The following is a 15,889-nucleotide window of genomic DNA, read 5'->3' as shown; positions in this document are numbered from 1 at the left end:
CTGGGCGTAGTGGCGGGTGCCTGTAATTCCAGCTACTCGGGAGGCTGAGGCAGGAGAATGGATCGAACCTGGGAGGTGGAGGTTGCAGTGAGCCAAGATCGTGCCATTGCACTCCAGCCTGGGTGACAGAGCAAGACTCTGTCTCAAAAAAAAAGGAGTCTCACTATGTAGCTCAGGCTGGTTTTAAACTCCTGGGCTCAAGTGATCCTCCTGCCTCAGCCTTCGAGAGTCGCTGCGATTACAGGGTACCACATCTGGCTCTAGCAGGGAGGTCCTTTAGACAAATCTATATATAGTATGTCACCACATGGATTAGAGGGTTTCAACAAAGGTGGTGGTAGGCGGAATGGAGAGAATTGGATAGATTTGAGAGACACTGAGGGAGTAGAATCAATAGGATTTAGTAGTTTACTGGATAATAACAACAAATAATAATAGCTTCTATATTGAACACTTAGTGCCAGGCAATGCTCAAAGTGCCTAATATTTTTTTCTCATTTATGTCTATAACAACTCTGTGAGGTAGGCTTTTTTTTTTTTTTTTTTTTTTTTGAGACAGAGTCTTGCTCTGTCGCCCAGGCTGGAGTGCAGTAGCCAATCTTGGCTCATTGCAATCTCCCCCTCCCGGGTTCATGCCATTCTCCTGCCTCAGCCTCCCGAGTAGCTGGGACTACAGGTGACCACCACCATGCCCGGCTAATTTTTTGTATTTTTTTTTAGTAGAGATGGGGTTTCACTGTGTTAGCCAGGATAGTCTCGATCTCCTGACCTTGTGATCCGCCCGCCTCGGCCTCCCAAAGTGCTGGGATTACAGGCGTGAGCCACCGCGCCCGGCCAGCATTTTTCTTAATTTTATAAAAGAGGAAACCCTAGAGACACAGAGAATTTAAGTATCTTATCCAACCAAGATCCCAAGGTAAAGGAGGATTCAAAGTAAAGTCTGTCTCACTTCCAGCTCCAGTAGGCAGAGGGGGCAAAGGAAGGGGAATGGATTTGGGGCAGAGATATGAGAAGGAGAAAGATGATACATTTAGGATCTGTGGAATTTGGAGCACCTTTGAGTCATCCAGTGGGGATGTCCGACAGGCAAATGGATAAGTGAATATGAAGCTCAGAAGGGAGAACCAGGTCCAGGAATAGATCTGTGAGTCACCAGCACAGAAATGTCATTTGGAGCCACATAGTGGGTGAGACCACCCCAGTGAAGTATGTACAAGGATTAGAATAGAACTGCAAGGAGCATTGATGTTAAGAAATGGCAGAGAAAGAATCCCTCAGAAGATCTAGCCAGAATAGTTTTAAGAAGAAAATCAGGACAGTAGCATCATGGAAAGCAAAGGAAGAGAGAGTTCTAATGAGAGAGTAATCAACAATGTCATATTCTACTTGAGGGGTGAAATAAGATAAAGGCCAAGATGTATTTATTTATGGAAGTAACAAAAAGTTCCTTGGTTATCTAAGAGGACTTGTGGACTGGTGGGGACAGAATCCCACTTAGTTGGTTAAAGAGTGAATAGGAGGCAAGGAAGCTGAGGTGGTGAATATTGTCAACTTGATTAAAGTACCTGTTTCTCTGGAGCTAAGAACCCACAGTCCAGATTATAGTGCGAGGCCTCTCTACTAAGTAGGGATCAAACTGATAGTCCTGCAGCGGGGGTCAGGGGAGTTGGGTCTCCTTTACCTTCTTATGAGAAGGCATGTCCCTTCCTCTCCAGCCATTCCTTTTTGTTTTTTTTTTAAGAAATATTTTTTATTTTTTAAAACTTTGTAGAGATGAGGTTTCACCGTGTTGCCCAGGCTTGCCTCGAACTCTTGGGCTCAAGGAATCCTCTTGCCTCAGCTCCCAAAGTGTTGGGATTAGAAGCATGAGCCACTGCACCTGGTCTTTTCTTAATTTCTCTGCTCTTAAGCCTCTGCCTTACCTTTTCGCTATCCCTCTCTCTTAGAATATTCTCTGGATGAACCCAGTCCTGGGAAAAACAACATTAGTTGTTTTCTACCCACAAATCATTGGCATTATCAGGAGAGCTGTGGGGAAGATATGCTCTCATGCAAATACACGCTCAGTGCAGCCAGGTGCTCATCTCCTGTTTTTCTGTCCTTCTAGGCATATACAAGCTGAGTTTCAGCCATGGAAAAACTCCATGGGCATGTGTCTGCCCATCCAGACATCCTCTCCTTGGAGAACCGGTGCCTGGCTATGCTCCCTGACTTACAGCCCATGGAGAAACTACATCAGCATATATCTACCAACTCAGATATCCTCTCCTTGAAGAACCAGTGCCTAGCCACGCTTCCTGACCTGAAGACCATGGAAAAACCACATGGATATGTGTCTGCCCACCCAGACATCCTCTCCTTGGAGAACCGGTGCCTGGTCACCCTCCCTAGTCTAAAGAGCACTGTGTCTGCCAGCCCTTTGTTCCAGAGTCTGCAGATATCTCACATGACGCAAGCTGATTTGTACTGTCTGAACAACAGCAATTGCCTGCTCTCTGAGCCTCCAAGTTGGAGGGCTCAGCATTTCTCTAAGGGACTAGACCTTTCAACCTGCCCTATAGCCCTGAAATCCATCTCTGCCGCAGAGACAGCTCAGGAAGCAACTTTGGTAATAGCTTCAGGCACTCATCTTGACTCCAGCCATGTCTGTTGTATGCTCTTGTCTCTAGCTTTCAGTGTCTCAGTTTCCCTCTGTGCTGCTCTGTGTCTGGCTATCTTCTCTCCTCAGAGCCTCTCCTAGGGTGCCTTTTGTTGCAGGACCATCTTCACTGGCATCGTTACTTTTATTGCGTATCTACTTTGGAGGTTTTGTGCAATAGATCAAAAACAATTCCTGTCCTGGCTGGGTGCGGTGGCTCATGCCTGTAATCCCAGCACTTTGGGAGGCCAAGGCGGGTGGATCACTTGAGTCCAGGAGTTTGAGACCAGCCTGGGCAACACGATGAAACCCTGTCTCTACCAAAAATACAAAAATTAGCCAGGTGTGGTGGCGTGCACCTGTAATCCCAGCTTCTTGGGAGGCTGAGGCACGAGAATTGCTTCAACCGGGAGGCGAGATTGTGTCACTGCACTCCAGCCTGGGCAACAGATAGAGACTATGTCTCAAAAAAATGAAAGCCCAAAAGACCACAACAAAAAACAGTCCCTGTCCTTAGGAAGCCTCTGCTCAGGAAAGCCAGCTTAATGTTACTATAGCAGAGTCAGTTAGGTGCTTTTGAGATCAGGCATGAGATACATCTGCTAATTAATTTTCCAACAGCTCTATCAGGGCCTATACCAGAGACCACTTAATTGTCTGTGCATGTGCAAATACATGTCCACTTTTACACGTCTACATGCCTACATTTAGTATACAGTTCAGAATCACTAGATAGACACACATTGCTTCTGTGTATACTTGTGTTTCGGGTTGAGGGACAAGGCTAATCTGAACCCTCTTCTGTCTCTGCCAATTACAAACTATGCAACCTTAGGCAACCTCTTAACCCTTTAGAGCTTTAATCTCCTCACCTTTAAAATGAATTTAATGACAATCTACTTCACAGGGTTGTTATCAGGATTACAACTGCTGCCATCTTACATTGATTTAGGGCTTTGCATTTTGCAAAGAGTCATACGTACGTATATCACTCCATTTAATTTCCCAGTGGCCCTATCAGATAGGTGGTAGTGAATGAGAGAAAGCTGAGGTTCAGAGAGGTTAAGCAGCCCAAGGCTGCTGGGGGATTAATATGGGGCTTTGCCCTTTTTCTTCTGACCCCCAAAACATCTCACTAATATCCTAAAAGGTGTGTGAAGAGCCCCATGCTGCCAGGTTGTGACATCAATGAAGAGATGAAAGCAGGGGCATATCATGAAGCATGTGGGTGAAGGCTCCGAAGGTTGAGTAGAGCAAGGTGGTGTGTGAGAGCAGTAAGTCAGACAGGACACATCAGTGCTGGTGTGTGAAGGGAGAGGAGATTAGAGGTGCTATTAATGGAGATGTAGACTTTCCCCATGGTCTGGCGCTGCCTTCAGATCCATCTGGGTTTGAGGGGCTGTGGATACTGCTGTGATTCATAACTGCCACTACTATCCCCAGGGTCGTTGGTTTGATTCAGAAGAGAAGAAAGGGGCAGAGACCCAAATGCCTTCTTATAGTCTGAGCTTGGGAGAGGAGGAGGAAGTGGAGGATCTAGCCGTGAAGCTCACCTCTGGAGCCTCTGAATCTCATCCAGAGCCTACTGACCATGTCCTTCAGGAAAAGAAGGTAAAAATTCAAGAGTTGGGGAAAGATGAATGGTGTGGAGGGGGGGTTGGTGGTTGAGTACTTGAACCAGGTCCCCTCCCTGGTTGGAAGGGGAAGGTAGGGATACAACCTAGCTCTTGTTTCTCACTTCCTAATCCCCTTTTCTTTTCTTTTTTCTTTTATTTTCCTTTTCTTTTTTCTTTCCTTTCTTTCTCTCTTTTCTTTTTTTTCTTTTTTTTTTGAGATGGAGTCTCACTCTGTCGCCTAGGTTGGAGTGCAATGGCATAATCTCAGCTCATTGCAACCTCTGCTTCCTGAGTTCGTTATTCTGCCTCAGCCTCCTGAGTAGCTAGAATTACAGGCGTGCACTGCCATGCCTGGCTAATTTTTGTATCTTCAGTAGAGATGGGATTTTGCCATGTTGGCCAGGCTGCTCTCAAACTCCTGACCTCAGGTGGTCTGCCCACCTCAGTCTCCCAGAGTGTTGGGATTACAGATGTGAGCCACCATGCCTGGCCCTAATCCCCTTTTGTAAGTTCTCAATTGGACTCCACATCTCGGGTCCATTCTCTCTGTCCTTGACTTTGTAAGTTAGTCTGCATGGATGCTTAAGTTGGTCCTTATTACCTCTCTTCTCATTTCTTCCCTCTTTCTCAATTCCCAGATGACTCTACTGAGCTTGCTGTGCTCTACTCTGGTCTCAGAAGTAAACATGAAAGATGCATCTGATCCCACCCTGGCTGCCATTTTTGAAATCTGTCGTGAACTTGCCCTCCTGGAGCCTGAGTTTATCCTCAAGGTATTGAGGCGTGAAGGAGGGGATGGGGGTGTGAAGCTGGTAGACTGGGAGTATGGTTATGGTGTGTGGCGGGGTGGTGACTAGCCTCATGTTGGGGGTGGGAGGAGCTTCTCTTAGGAAGGATTTCTGGGTGAGTCTGAGGCCTAGTCCCTGTGGTTCAGTGAAGAGCGGGGAAAGAGTATACTAGGCTTGGTTTGTTTAGTAAGTACCCATTCTCTCAAGGAGCTTATAGTATTGTTAGGGAAGCAAAATACTTTTCCAAATATCATACAAATACAGCTGGAATGTTAGACAGTGAACATTTCTGAAGCAGAGAAGAGCGAGGTGGGAAATATCTTCTATGATGCTTTGGAAAATGGCAGGTTTAATCAATGATTTGAACCCTGAATAAATTTTTGATAGCTATTGATGCAGGAGGTCTTCCAAAGAAGGAAAAGGCCTGGTTGACTTGCAAGGCAGTCAGTAGACTCAGAAGAAGACATGCTGGAAAGTTGAGTAAGGGATAGAGTATGGAGGACTTAGAATGCCAAGTCAGGCGGCCTGGGCTTCGTATTTTGTGGACAGTGTGGACGGCTCAGGAAAGGTTTTATACAGGCACACTCAATCAGTAGGTAAGTTCAGGGCAGAAAGCTATGGGAGGAGTGACTGAGATTCTAGTCCTCTCACCCTGTGTCCTAGGCATCTTTGTATGCCAGGCAGCAGCTGAACGTCCGGAATGTGGCCAATAAAATCTTGGCCATTGCTGCCTTCTTGCCGGCATGTCGCCCCCACCTGCGACGATATTTCTGTGCCATTGTCCAGCTGCCTTCTGACTGGATCCAGGTGGCTGAGCTTTACCAGGTATGGTGCTCATTTCCCTGAGCTTGGGCCTTCACTTCATTCCTTCTCTTATGCTCACTGCATCCTTGGAGAAAATTCTCAGGCAGTTTGGTTTCCCCTCAGCTTTCCTCAGCATTGGTGCTCAGACAGGACAGCTTCTCCCTCCACTAGGCTGGGTTGCCCAACATGGAGAATGTGATTGAGAAGGGCTGGACCAAAGTTTGAGAAAAAAAAATGGTCTTATTCTGGACCTCATGCATTTTTTTTTTTTTTTTTGGGAGACGGAGTTTCACTCTTGTCGCCCAGGCTGGAGTACAATGGCGTGATCTCGGCTCACTGCAACCTCTGCCTCCCAGGTTCAAGTGATTCTCCTTCCCCAGCCTCCCGAGTAGCTGGGATTACAGGTGTGCACCACCACACCTGGCTAATTTTTGTATTGTTAGTAGAGATGGGGTTTCACCATGATGGCCAGGCTGGTCTTGACCTCCTGACCTCAGGTGATCCACTGGCCTTGGCCTCCCTAAGTGCTGGGATTACAGGCGTAAAGGTGAGCCACCCTGCCCAGCCAGGACCTCATGTTTCTAATGAAGAAATGAAAATCAGTACCACAGAAATTGTGACTTTGGAGCTAGGGCTGGGAACTTGCTCGCTATTCTGTGCTCTCATGTATCTCCATGAAGTGGCCTCGTTTTGTTTTGGAGGGTTGGTTTGGGTCTTGCTACTAGTGGTGTCCTCTCTCTTTGACAGAGCCTGGCTGAGGGAGATAAGAATAAGCTGGTGCCCCTGCCCGCCTGTCTCCGTACTGCCATGACGGACAAATTTGCCCAGTTTGACGAGTACCAGCTGGCTAAGTACAACCCTCGGAAGCACCGGGCCAAGAGGCACCCCCGCCGGCCACCCCGCTGTCCAGTCAGTCACTGCCCTAGCCCTCGACCCACGCCCCTTTTCTCCAGGAAGGGCAGGACAAAGGAGCATGCTGATGCTGGGAAGTCCCATACCAGGAGCAAAGGGAGTCAGAGAAATGCAGGGGGGCTGGGTAGAGCTCGGGGGCATGTGGTGCAGGGCAGGGTTCTTTTCTAGTTGGCTTCTTTTTTGGTAGAGATGCACCTTCAGGGCTATTGACTGAGTCTCTTCAAGGACAACCTCCATTTCCCTTTTTGAAACTGCTTCTCCTGTCCCTACAGAGGATGGAGCCTCCATTTTCTTGCAGACCTTTTCCAAGGTACATAGTGTGTCTTAGAGAAGAGCAGAGAAAGGTGAGTCCCTTCTTCTGGGGTTGTATATGTGCATGTACAATCTTTTCTGGACTAATATTTAGGAACAAAATTCTATTAGGGTTGAAAATACTTTCTTCCTGGGGATTCTTGGCTGTGATTATGGGTAAGGTTCTGAAAGCACTGAGAAAGGCATGTGGTTTTATTTTTTTTCACTTCACTCTCCTTGGTATTGTTTTTTTTTTTTTTTTTTTTTTTTTTGAGACGAAGTCATGCACTGTGGCCCAAGCTGGAGTGCTGCAGTGGCATGGTTTTGGCTCACCACAACCTCCACCTCACAGGCTCAAGCGATTCTCCTGCCTCAGCCTCCTGAGTAGCTGGGACTACAGGCGTGTGCCACCACGCCCGGCTAATTTTTGTGTTTTTAGTAGAGATGGGGTTTCACCATGTTGGCCAGGCTGGTCTCGATCTCCTAACCTCGTGATCCACCTGCCTTGACCTCCCAAAGTGCTGGAATTACAGATGTGAGCCACCACACCCAGTTGGTATTGTACTTTACTGCCAGGTGACATGTCAGTAAAGTTGGATAAGTGAGTTTAAAACATTATGAAATATATACCTTTCACAGGAAGTTTTAAAAACAAACCAAACAAAATCTTTTTACTTTTGGACAAATAAGGTATTGTACATAGCAGTTAAGAGCATAGAATCTGGATTCACATCACCCGGCTTTGAATCTTCCATCCACCCCTTACTGGCTATGAGATATCGGTCAAATGATTTAACCTCTCTTGCCTCAGTTTTCTCATGTATTAAATGGGAATAAAGCAGAACCTACATTGTTAGGTTGTCATAAAGATTAAATAAGTTACTATATTTAAAGTATTTCTAACAATTCCTGGAAACAAATAAGTGTTAGCTATCACTACCATCATCATTATTAAAACAGATGATTAGGAAAATATATATTAGCGTTATAAGAAAAAACGCATTCTCAGTCGGTCAGCTCGTCTTTTCTCTTCATCCTATTAATATATCCTAAATTTAGTTCTTCTGCCATAGAAGATTCTGAAAGCTACCTACTTTTAGTTTTTATTTATTTATTTATTTTTGAGACGAAGCCTTGCTCTGTAGCCCAGGCTGGAGTGCAGTGGTTCTGTCTTGGCTTACTGCAATCCCCACCTCCTGGGTTCAAGCAATTCTCCTGCCTCAGCCTCCCAAGTAGCTGGGAGTACAGACATGCACCACCATGCCCAGCTAATTTTTTTGTAGTTTTAGTAGAGATGGGGTTTCACCATGTTGGTCAGACTGGTCTCAAACTCCTGACCTCCTACTCCTCCCTCCCGAGTAGCTGGGATTCAAATGATCCACTTGCCTTGGCCTCCCAAAGTGCTAGGATTACAGGCATGAGCCACCACGCCCGGCCTACTTTTAGTTTTTAAACTCCTCGTAGCCTGCATTGTGCTCGTTTCTCTATTTATCTATTAAGAGTCTTAGTGATTTAAATCGGAGCTGATTTTCCCTTTCCCCTCCTCTACAAACAAAGCTGTCCTGTGTTCATTCTATCCCCACCTTGTTTCTCACAAGCCAGTCAACCCATGTTAACTGCTTGTGTGAATGAAACGGTGACCCCAAAGAGCTGCCATTCCTGTGCTGCTCTCCATGGGAGCTCTTGTTGCCGGAGATTTGTACCCTCTATTCCTACTCCTTGGCCAAATCTATTTTGAAGAAAGAAATTACCACATAGGGATAGGATGGTCTTACAATCTGCTTTATTGAAGAAAGTTCCCATGGTCATGGATGAAAGAACCCCTGTGGGACTTGGGAATGTTTCCACAGTTTGAGAAGGCCTGTGATACAGTGCCAGAGAAAAAGAATCCTCCAAGATTCACCCTGAAGAAGCTGGTTCAGCGACTGCACATCCACGAGCCTGCCCAGCACGTTCAAGCCCTGCTGGGTTACAGGTGAGGAGCTGCACCCTGAGCATGCATTCCATCTAAGTAATTCCTTAACTTTTCAACATCCGTGGCCCCCATCCCAGTAGTTCTCAAACCCAGCAACATGACTTTAGGCAGACATGCCCTGTAGACATGACTGCCTTTCCAATTGCTGCCTTTCCTTTTCTGACTCACCTGTAAACATGACTCACCTTTCCTTTTCTGAGTTATTTTCTTGCTGACTCTGAAATGATAGACCTCTTTCTTCCCTATCCTCAGATACCCCTCCAACCTACAGCTCTTTTCTCGAAGTCGCCTTCCTGGGCCTTGGGATTCTAGCAGAGCTGGGAAGAGGATGAAGCTGTCTAGGCCAGAGACCTGGGAGCGGGAGCTGAGCCTACGGGGGAACAAAGCGTCGGTCTGGGAGGAACTCATTGGTAGAGTGGCCTTGACCATCACATTCCCTCCTTCTCTTCCCCATTTATGCACCACATTTTAGATCCTCACTAGAAGATTTCTGTGGAATGATGAAGTTATTATTTTGCCTGGTAGTTGTATTACTGAAAATGATTTGATTTATAAGGTCTGCCATTGACTACACCAAAGTAAACAGTGGTACCTGCTTTGAGTAATGTTGGCATCATAGATCATTATACCAGATATAGTTAGGTGATGCACAAGTTTTTATCAACATATGACAAAAGTACCTTCTCTCTCATTATACTTGTATCAGTATCTCTGTAACTCATTCCAAAAAAGGTAGGACTGGCACATGGCATATCGGAATCTGTACAGAACCTCATATTGTATTTAGGACATGGAAGTTTTAGGTAATTTGCCGACACTGATACAGAAAAAAAAAAAATTCAAATAGAGGAGGACCAAGTTATCTTCAATTTTCTCTTTCTCTGTTTTTTTTTTTTTTTTGGTCTACTTTTAACTGCAGGCTCTTTCTTTCATTTTTTACTTTATAAAATTTTTACTTTTTTTAAATTTTATTTTAGGGACAAGGTCTTTCTAATGTTACCCAGGCTGGTCTCAAACTCATGGCCTCAAGCATTTCTCCTACCTTGGCCTCCCAAAGTGCTGGAATTATAGGCATGAGCCACTGCACCCACACACGCACCCCCACACACAAACACACATACACACACACACCTGCCCCCAGCTGACAGCCTCTTCCCTGATAGTTGAAACCACTTGGGGTAGAGTAGAATAAAGGGGCCTGGATAGAAGCTGGTATATGTAGATAATTCTTTTTTTTTTTTTTTTTTTGGAGACGGAGTTTTGCTCTTTTTGCCCAGGCGGGACTGCAATGGTGCAATCTTGGCTCACTGCAACTTCTGCCTCCTGCCTCAGTCTCCTGAGTAGCTGGGATTACAGGTGCACGCCACCATGCCCAGCTAATTTTGTATTTTTAGTAGAGACGGGGTTTCACCATGTTGGCTGGTCTTGAACTCCTGACCTCCAGTAATCCACTCGCCTCGGCCTCCCAAAGTGCTGGAATTATAGGTGTGAGCCACCACACCCGGCTATATGAAGAGAATTCTATATGCACCCATCTCCACTTCCTCCCTCTGGTTGAGAACCATTGTCCCTGAAAATGTAAGGACATGTAAATTTATTCTTTTAATGTCATTTATCCTGGTTGAGGCAAATGCCCATAGTCTAATCCCGTGGTGGCTAGAGTTTTTTTTAATCACATACTACAAAAACAATTTTTAGGGTATACCAGAATATATGTATATGTACCTTTTTTTTTTTTTTTTTTTTAGAAACAGGGCCTCACTTTGTTGCCAAGGCTGGTTTCCAACTGCTGGGATTACAGATGTAAGCCACTGTGCCCAGCCAAAAATAAATATAAATAAATAAAAGGAAATATAAAAAAAGATATAAGTATAAAATATAAGATAAAATGTAATTGGGTATACAGAACCCTTTTTGGAGATCACAGATCTCATTAATAACTCATTAACATTTTTTTGGAATGAAATTAGTGAATTTTGCAACCTGAAGGATGAATGTCCAGTTTATTTTCTAATATCACCAGTATGATATTGGACTTAATTTCTTATCAAAAATGATCTAGAAAACCTTTTATACATAGTAACAGTGGAAAAAACTTGAGTCGACAATGGATGCAATAGTTCATTTACAGTACATATACAACCTAATTGTTCCGTACAGTTTGTGAATCAGAATTATGACTGGAGGCCAGGCACCATGGCTCACGCCTGTAATCCCAGCACTTTGGGAGGCTGGGGCGGGCAAATCACTTGAGCTCAGGAGTTTGAGACCAGCCTGAGCAACATGGTGAAACCCCGTCTCTACCAAAAATACAAAAATTAGCTGGGCATGGTGGTTGATGTCTGTGGTCCCAGCTGCTTGGGAGGTTGAGGCAGCAGGATTGCTTGAGCCTGGGAAGTGGAGGTTGTAGTGAGCCAAGATTGTGCCACTGGGTGACAGAGACAGACTCCATCTCAAAAATAAAAAAAAAAAAGAATTATGACTGGAGAATCCCAAGACTTCCAGAGGGCTGAAAGCTTCCAGCTGTAATTCAAATGAGACTTACATCCCCTTTACAAAGGGAGCACCGTTTACCTGATGAAGCTGCTGATGGTGTGGGCTGGTGCACAAGGCACGGTGAGGGACTGACAGGCCTCGCCTTTAAAGTGGTTTGAATGCACCTCTGTCCAGGAAAAGAAAATCACACCTCCTATTTATGTTTACTTTTATCTAAAAGAAAAGAATTTTCCCAGTATTTACCATGCAGATTGAACCCACATAGTCACTCAATCCATGTGATACAGTGTTCTGTGTAATAGTTGAGGTTTTCTGAGCATCCACAATGCTCAGAAATGCTCACTCTTTTTTTTTTTTATTTTGGTTTCTATATAATTTGACTTATAGCAATTTATCTTTCAATTGTAGATGGATTTGGAATTATATTATTCAGTATTAACCAAATTAACTGTCTAAAATTGATATAAACCTTTTTTTTTTTTTTGGGCAGAGTCTCACTTTGATGCCCAGGCTGGAGTGCAGTGGCGCGACCTCGGCTCACTGCAACCTCTGCCTCCCAGGTTCAAGCAATTCTCCTGCTTCAGCCTCCTGATTAGCTGAGATTACAGGTGACCACCACCACGCCCGGCTAATTTTTGTATTTTTAGTAGAGATGGGGTTTCACCGTGTTAGCCAGGATGGTCTTGATCTCCTGACCTCATGATCCACCTGCCTTGGCCTCCCAAAGTGCTGGGATTACAGGCGTGAGCCACTGCGCCCAGCCTAAAATTGATATAAACCTTAAAAATATTATTATTAAGAAACTATGGGCTGGGCATGGTGGCTCACACCTGTAATCCCAGCAATTTGGGAGGCCGAGGCGGGCAGACCACTGTAGATCGGGAGTTCAAGACCAGCCTGGCCAACATGGTGAAACCCCGTCTCTACTAAAAATACAAAAATTAGCCGGGCATGGTGGTGAGCACCTGTAATCCCAGCTACTCGGAGGCTGAGGCAGGAGAATTGCTTGAATCCAGGAAGCAGAGGTTGCAGTGAGCTGAGATCGCACCACCACACTCTAGCCTGGGCGACAGAGTGAGACTCCGTCTCAAAAAAAAAAGAAAAGAAACTATGGCTTGAAGATAATATTAATAACACAGGCACAAGGGAACAACCAGAAAGTGACAGAGGTCAGAGGTGAAATTCTATCTCCAGTGCAAATCTTTTTCACCTATATTTAAGCAAAAAAAGTAATGACTAATCAAATATAAGAAATTGGGTAAGAAGCTTACAAATTATGAAGACTATTTCAAATATGGATTTACATACATTCATCATTATAAATGGTGAACTTTTTTTTTTTTTTTTTTTTGGAGACAGAGTCTTGCTTTTCCACCCAGGCTGGAGTGCAGTGGCGTGATCTCGGTTCACTGCAACCTTCGCCTTTTGGTTTCAAGCGATTCTCCTGACTCAGCCTTCCGAGTGGCTGGGATTAGAGGCACCCGACACCACGCCTAGCTAATTTTTGTATTTTTGTAGAGACGGGGTTTCATAAATGGTGAACCTTCTTTTAAATGGATATTGTGCCTTGAAATATTAACTAATGAATGTACTACATTATGTTAGTATATACTTCATAAATCAACTTACACTACTAAATTTCTCTTTTGGCCATCTAAAAAGTTTAGAAACCTTTGTTCTAGACTAGATAATACATTTTGCCAGTTGAACCCAATCTTAGGGCTAGAGCCAACAGATTAAGTGGTAACATAACAGCCATCCCATAAACAGTGTTGCATAAATTTTGTTCCAAACTTCAGGCCAACCCTGTTTTTAATCTTTCCAAGCCTTTCAAACATTTTGAGTAGGGTAGACTGTATGTGAATTCCTCACTTCCTCTATCTTGGACTTTCTACATGCCTGGTTTGTGAACTTCTTGCTCTGGTCTCTGACCTCTCTCTAATCATCCCTCATTTGCTTTTTTTTTTTTTAAACAGTCTTGCTATGTTGCCCAGGCTGGACTCCAATTCCAGGGTCCTGGGCTCAAGTGATCCTTCTGTCTCAGCCTCCTTGGTAGCTGAGATTATAGGTGCATGCCAGTGTGCCTGGCCTTCTCATTTGTTTTTCTCACTCTATGCCTCACATTCCACAGAAAATGGGAAGCTTCCCTTCATGGCCATGCTTCGGAACCTGTGCAACCTGCTGCGGGTTGGAATCAGTGCCCGCCACCATGAGCTCATTCTCCAGAGACTCCAGCATGAGGTATGTATGAGGGGCTGGTAGCCATGGGGCCCAGCAACTAGATGTGCACGTGGAGAGGCCACTGCTGCTTTGGAGGCCAGGCTTTTTCAGGTGGCAGAGGCAGGTACGGCCACCAAGCTGTTTCCATGTGGGCTGTAAGTAGGTCTGGAAATACAGACAGGTTGAGGGAGATAAGTTTGGGGGTTCAGTAAATCCTTTGAGAAGTTACAGTAGAGTATAAGAACTTTCATTTAAATTTTCCGAGCTCAGTGACTTACCAGGAAGAGACACTTCTGTGATGTAACTGATTTTAGAAGGAGTCTTTGTTTTTTATTTATAGAGATGGGGTTTTGCCATGTTGGCAAGGCTGGTCTCGAACTCTTGATCCCAGGCAGTCCACCTGCCTCAGGCTCCCAAAGTGCTGGGATTACAGGCGTGAGCTACCACACCCCGCCCAGAGGGAGTCTTAAAAGAAACAGGGCTCCTTCTGTTACTTTCTCTTCTTTTGTTACCTTTTCTCACATCCTAAAATGATGACTTTTTTCTTTCTTCGTATTACCCTTTTTCTATATCTCTTGTCTAAGTTCATTTTGTCCTTCTGTACCTTCCCACAAAGCTAATAGAGTGGACCCCTGAAGCCCCCTATACTCCCGGCTCGTGTGCTCATGACCCCTCCCTCCCTTGCTTTCTAGAAGTCGGTGATCCACAGTCGGCAGTTTCCATTCAGATTTCTTAACGCCCATGATGCCATTGATGCCCTTGAGGCTCAACTCAGAAATCAAGGTATTCTCCCCCTTCTTCCAACTCCTCTTTGCCTCCCACATCTGACAATAAATGAAGCAGCAGCACCAATATTTTCAGCCTCTTGCCTTGCAGTCTCAGGGTGTGTCGGGGTGGGGGGCAGAGGTCAGGCCCTTGCCAGCCCCAAGGGTTGGGGCTCAGGTCACATTACTGGAAGGAAAAGATGAGGGAATAGAAGCTGCCTAACTCGGAAATTTACCTGTCATCATACAGCATTGCCGTTTCCTTCGAATATAACACTGATGAGGTGGATACTAACTAGAAATGACAGGAACCGTCCCAGGCGGAGGTTTCTTTGCCACCTAAGCCGTCAGCAGCTTCGGACAGCAATGAGGATACCTGTGTTGTATGAGCGGCTCAAGAGGGAGAAGCTGAGAGTACACAAGGCCAGGTATGTATGCACCGTCTGGGAGCCAAGGGTGGGCAATCGGGGCTACCCTGGCACAGGTTGGAAGTCATCTGGGAAGCCCGGCTGTTTTTCTGTAAAGGTTTGCTTGTCAGTCATCGCAGTGGCTCAGAACTGCCTGGTTTCTTGCATAGCACACCTTGTCTTTAACATTGTCCTAAAGAGAGGTCGTGAAACAGAGTCTACTCCTGGACCTCCACTCTATTATCTGTGATTGTTTTATTCGTTTATGTGGATTCCTTTCTTTTAGTTATGCTGATGTATGGTGGTGTATGCTTGTATGCTGGTGTCCTCTCTGCTTCTGCTCTGATTCATGGTTTTCTTTCTTTTTCTTTTCTGTGACATGTTTGTTTTTCTTTTTGTTTCTATCTCTTTCTGTATTTTTTGACCCATTCATCTCTTTTGTTTTTGTTGTGTGTGTGTGTGTATTTTGAAATACACACAAAGATAGTTACCATCGGCAGGCTCAAAGACAGATGTACCATCTGTTTTGTAGGCTTGGTGAAGTCTCAGCTGTCTTTTTAAGTGGTTCATCGGTATCTTACACTTATTTTTACTCAAAACAAACACAGGACTCACTTAACTTTCTAGAGGGCTCAGTAACTAGGAATCTCCTGAATCAGTAGCTGAACACAGGGCCATTTAAGAATCAAGCCTGGCCGGGTATGGTGGCTCACGCCTGTAATCCCAGCACTTTGGGAGGCCGAGGCAGGTGGATCACGAGGCAGGCGGATCATGAGGTCAGGAGTTTGAGACTAGCCTGGCCAACATGGTGAAACCCCCTGTCTACTAAAAATACAAAAATTAGCCGGGTGTGGTGGTGGGTGCCTGTAATCCCAGCTACTTGGGAGACTAAGGCAGGAGAATCACTTGAACCCGGGAGGCGGAGGTTGCTGTGAGCCGAGTTCGCGCCACTGCACTCCAGCCTGGGCAATAAGAGTG

The 15,889-nt window shown here is 45.2% G+C and overlaps 1 protein-coding gene across 4 annotated transcripts in view; it reads left to right on the top strand.

Annotated features, from left to right (window-relative positions):
* The window catches only part of TEP1 (telomerase associated protein 1), a 46,356-nt gene that overhangs the window by 3,128 nt on the left and 27,339 nt on the right, over positions 1–15,889 (top strand). For 3 of the 4 annotated variants that reach the window (XM_063715430.1, XM_063715431.1, XM_063715432.1), the window contains exons 2-12: positions 2,108–2,608; positions 4,082–4,249; positions 4,893–5,027; positions 5,706–5,867; positions 6,594–6,755; positions 7,031–7,102; positions 8,900–9,024; positions 9,277–9,434; positions 13,652–13,761; positions 14,433–14,523; positions 14,755–14,932. In XM_063715430.1, coding sequence (XP_063571500.1) covers positions 2,132–2,608; positions 4,082–4,249; positions 4,893–5,027; positions 5,706–5,867; positions 6,594–6,755; positions 7,031–7,102; positions 8,900–9,024; positions 9,277–9,434; positions 13,652–13,761; positions 14,433–14,523; positions 14,755–14,932 — 1,838 coding nt within the window. In that variant the 5' untranslated portion in view covers positions 2,108–2,131. The remainder of the gene's footprint in view (positions 1–2,107; positions 2,609–4,081; positions 4,250–4,892; positions 5,028–5,705; positions 5,868–6,593; positions 6,756–7,030; positions 7,103–8,899; positions 9,025–9,276; positions 9,435–13,651; positions 13,762–14,432; positions 14,524–14,754; positions 14,933–15,889) is intronic. The other variant, XM_063715433.1, reaches the window with a different exon arrangement.

This window comes from Pongo abelii, chromosome 15 (assembly GCF_028885655.2).
Source record: "Pongo abelii isolate AG06213 chromosome 15, NHGRI_mPonAbe1-v2.0_pri, whole genome shotgun sequence".
In the NCBI taxonomy this organism is placed as follows: Eukaryota; Metazoa; Chordata; class Mammalia; order Primates; family Hominidae; genus Pongo; species Pongo abelii.
Note: the sequence above shows the minus strand (reverse complement) of the source record. Positions and strands in the feature narration are given on the sequence as shown.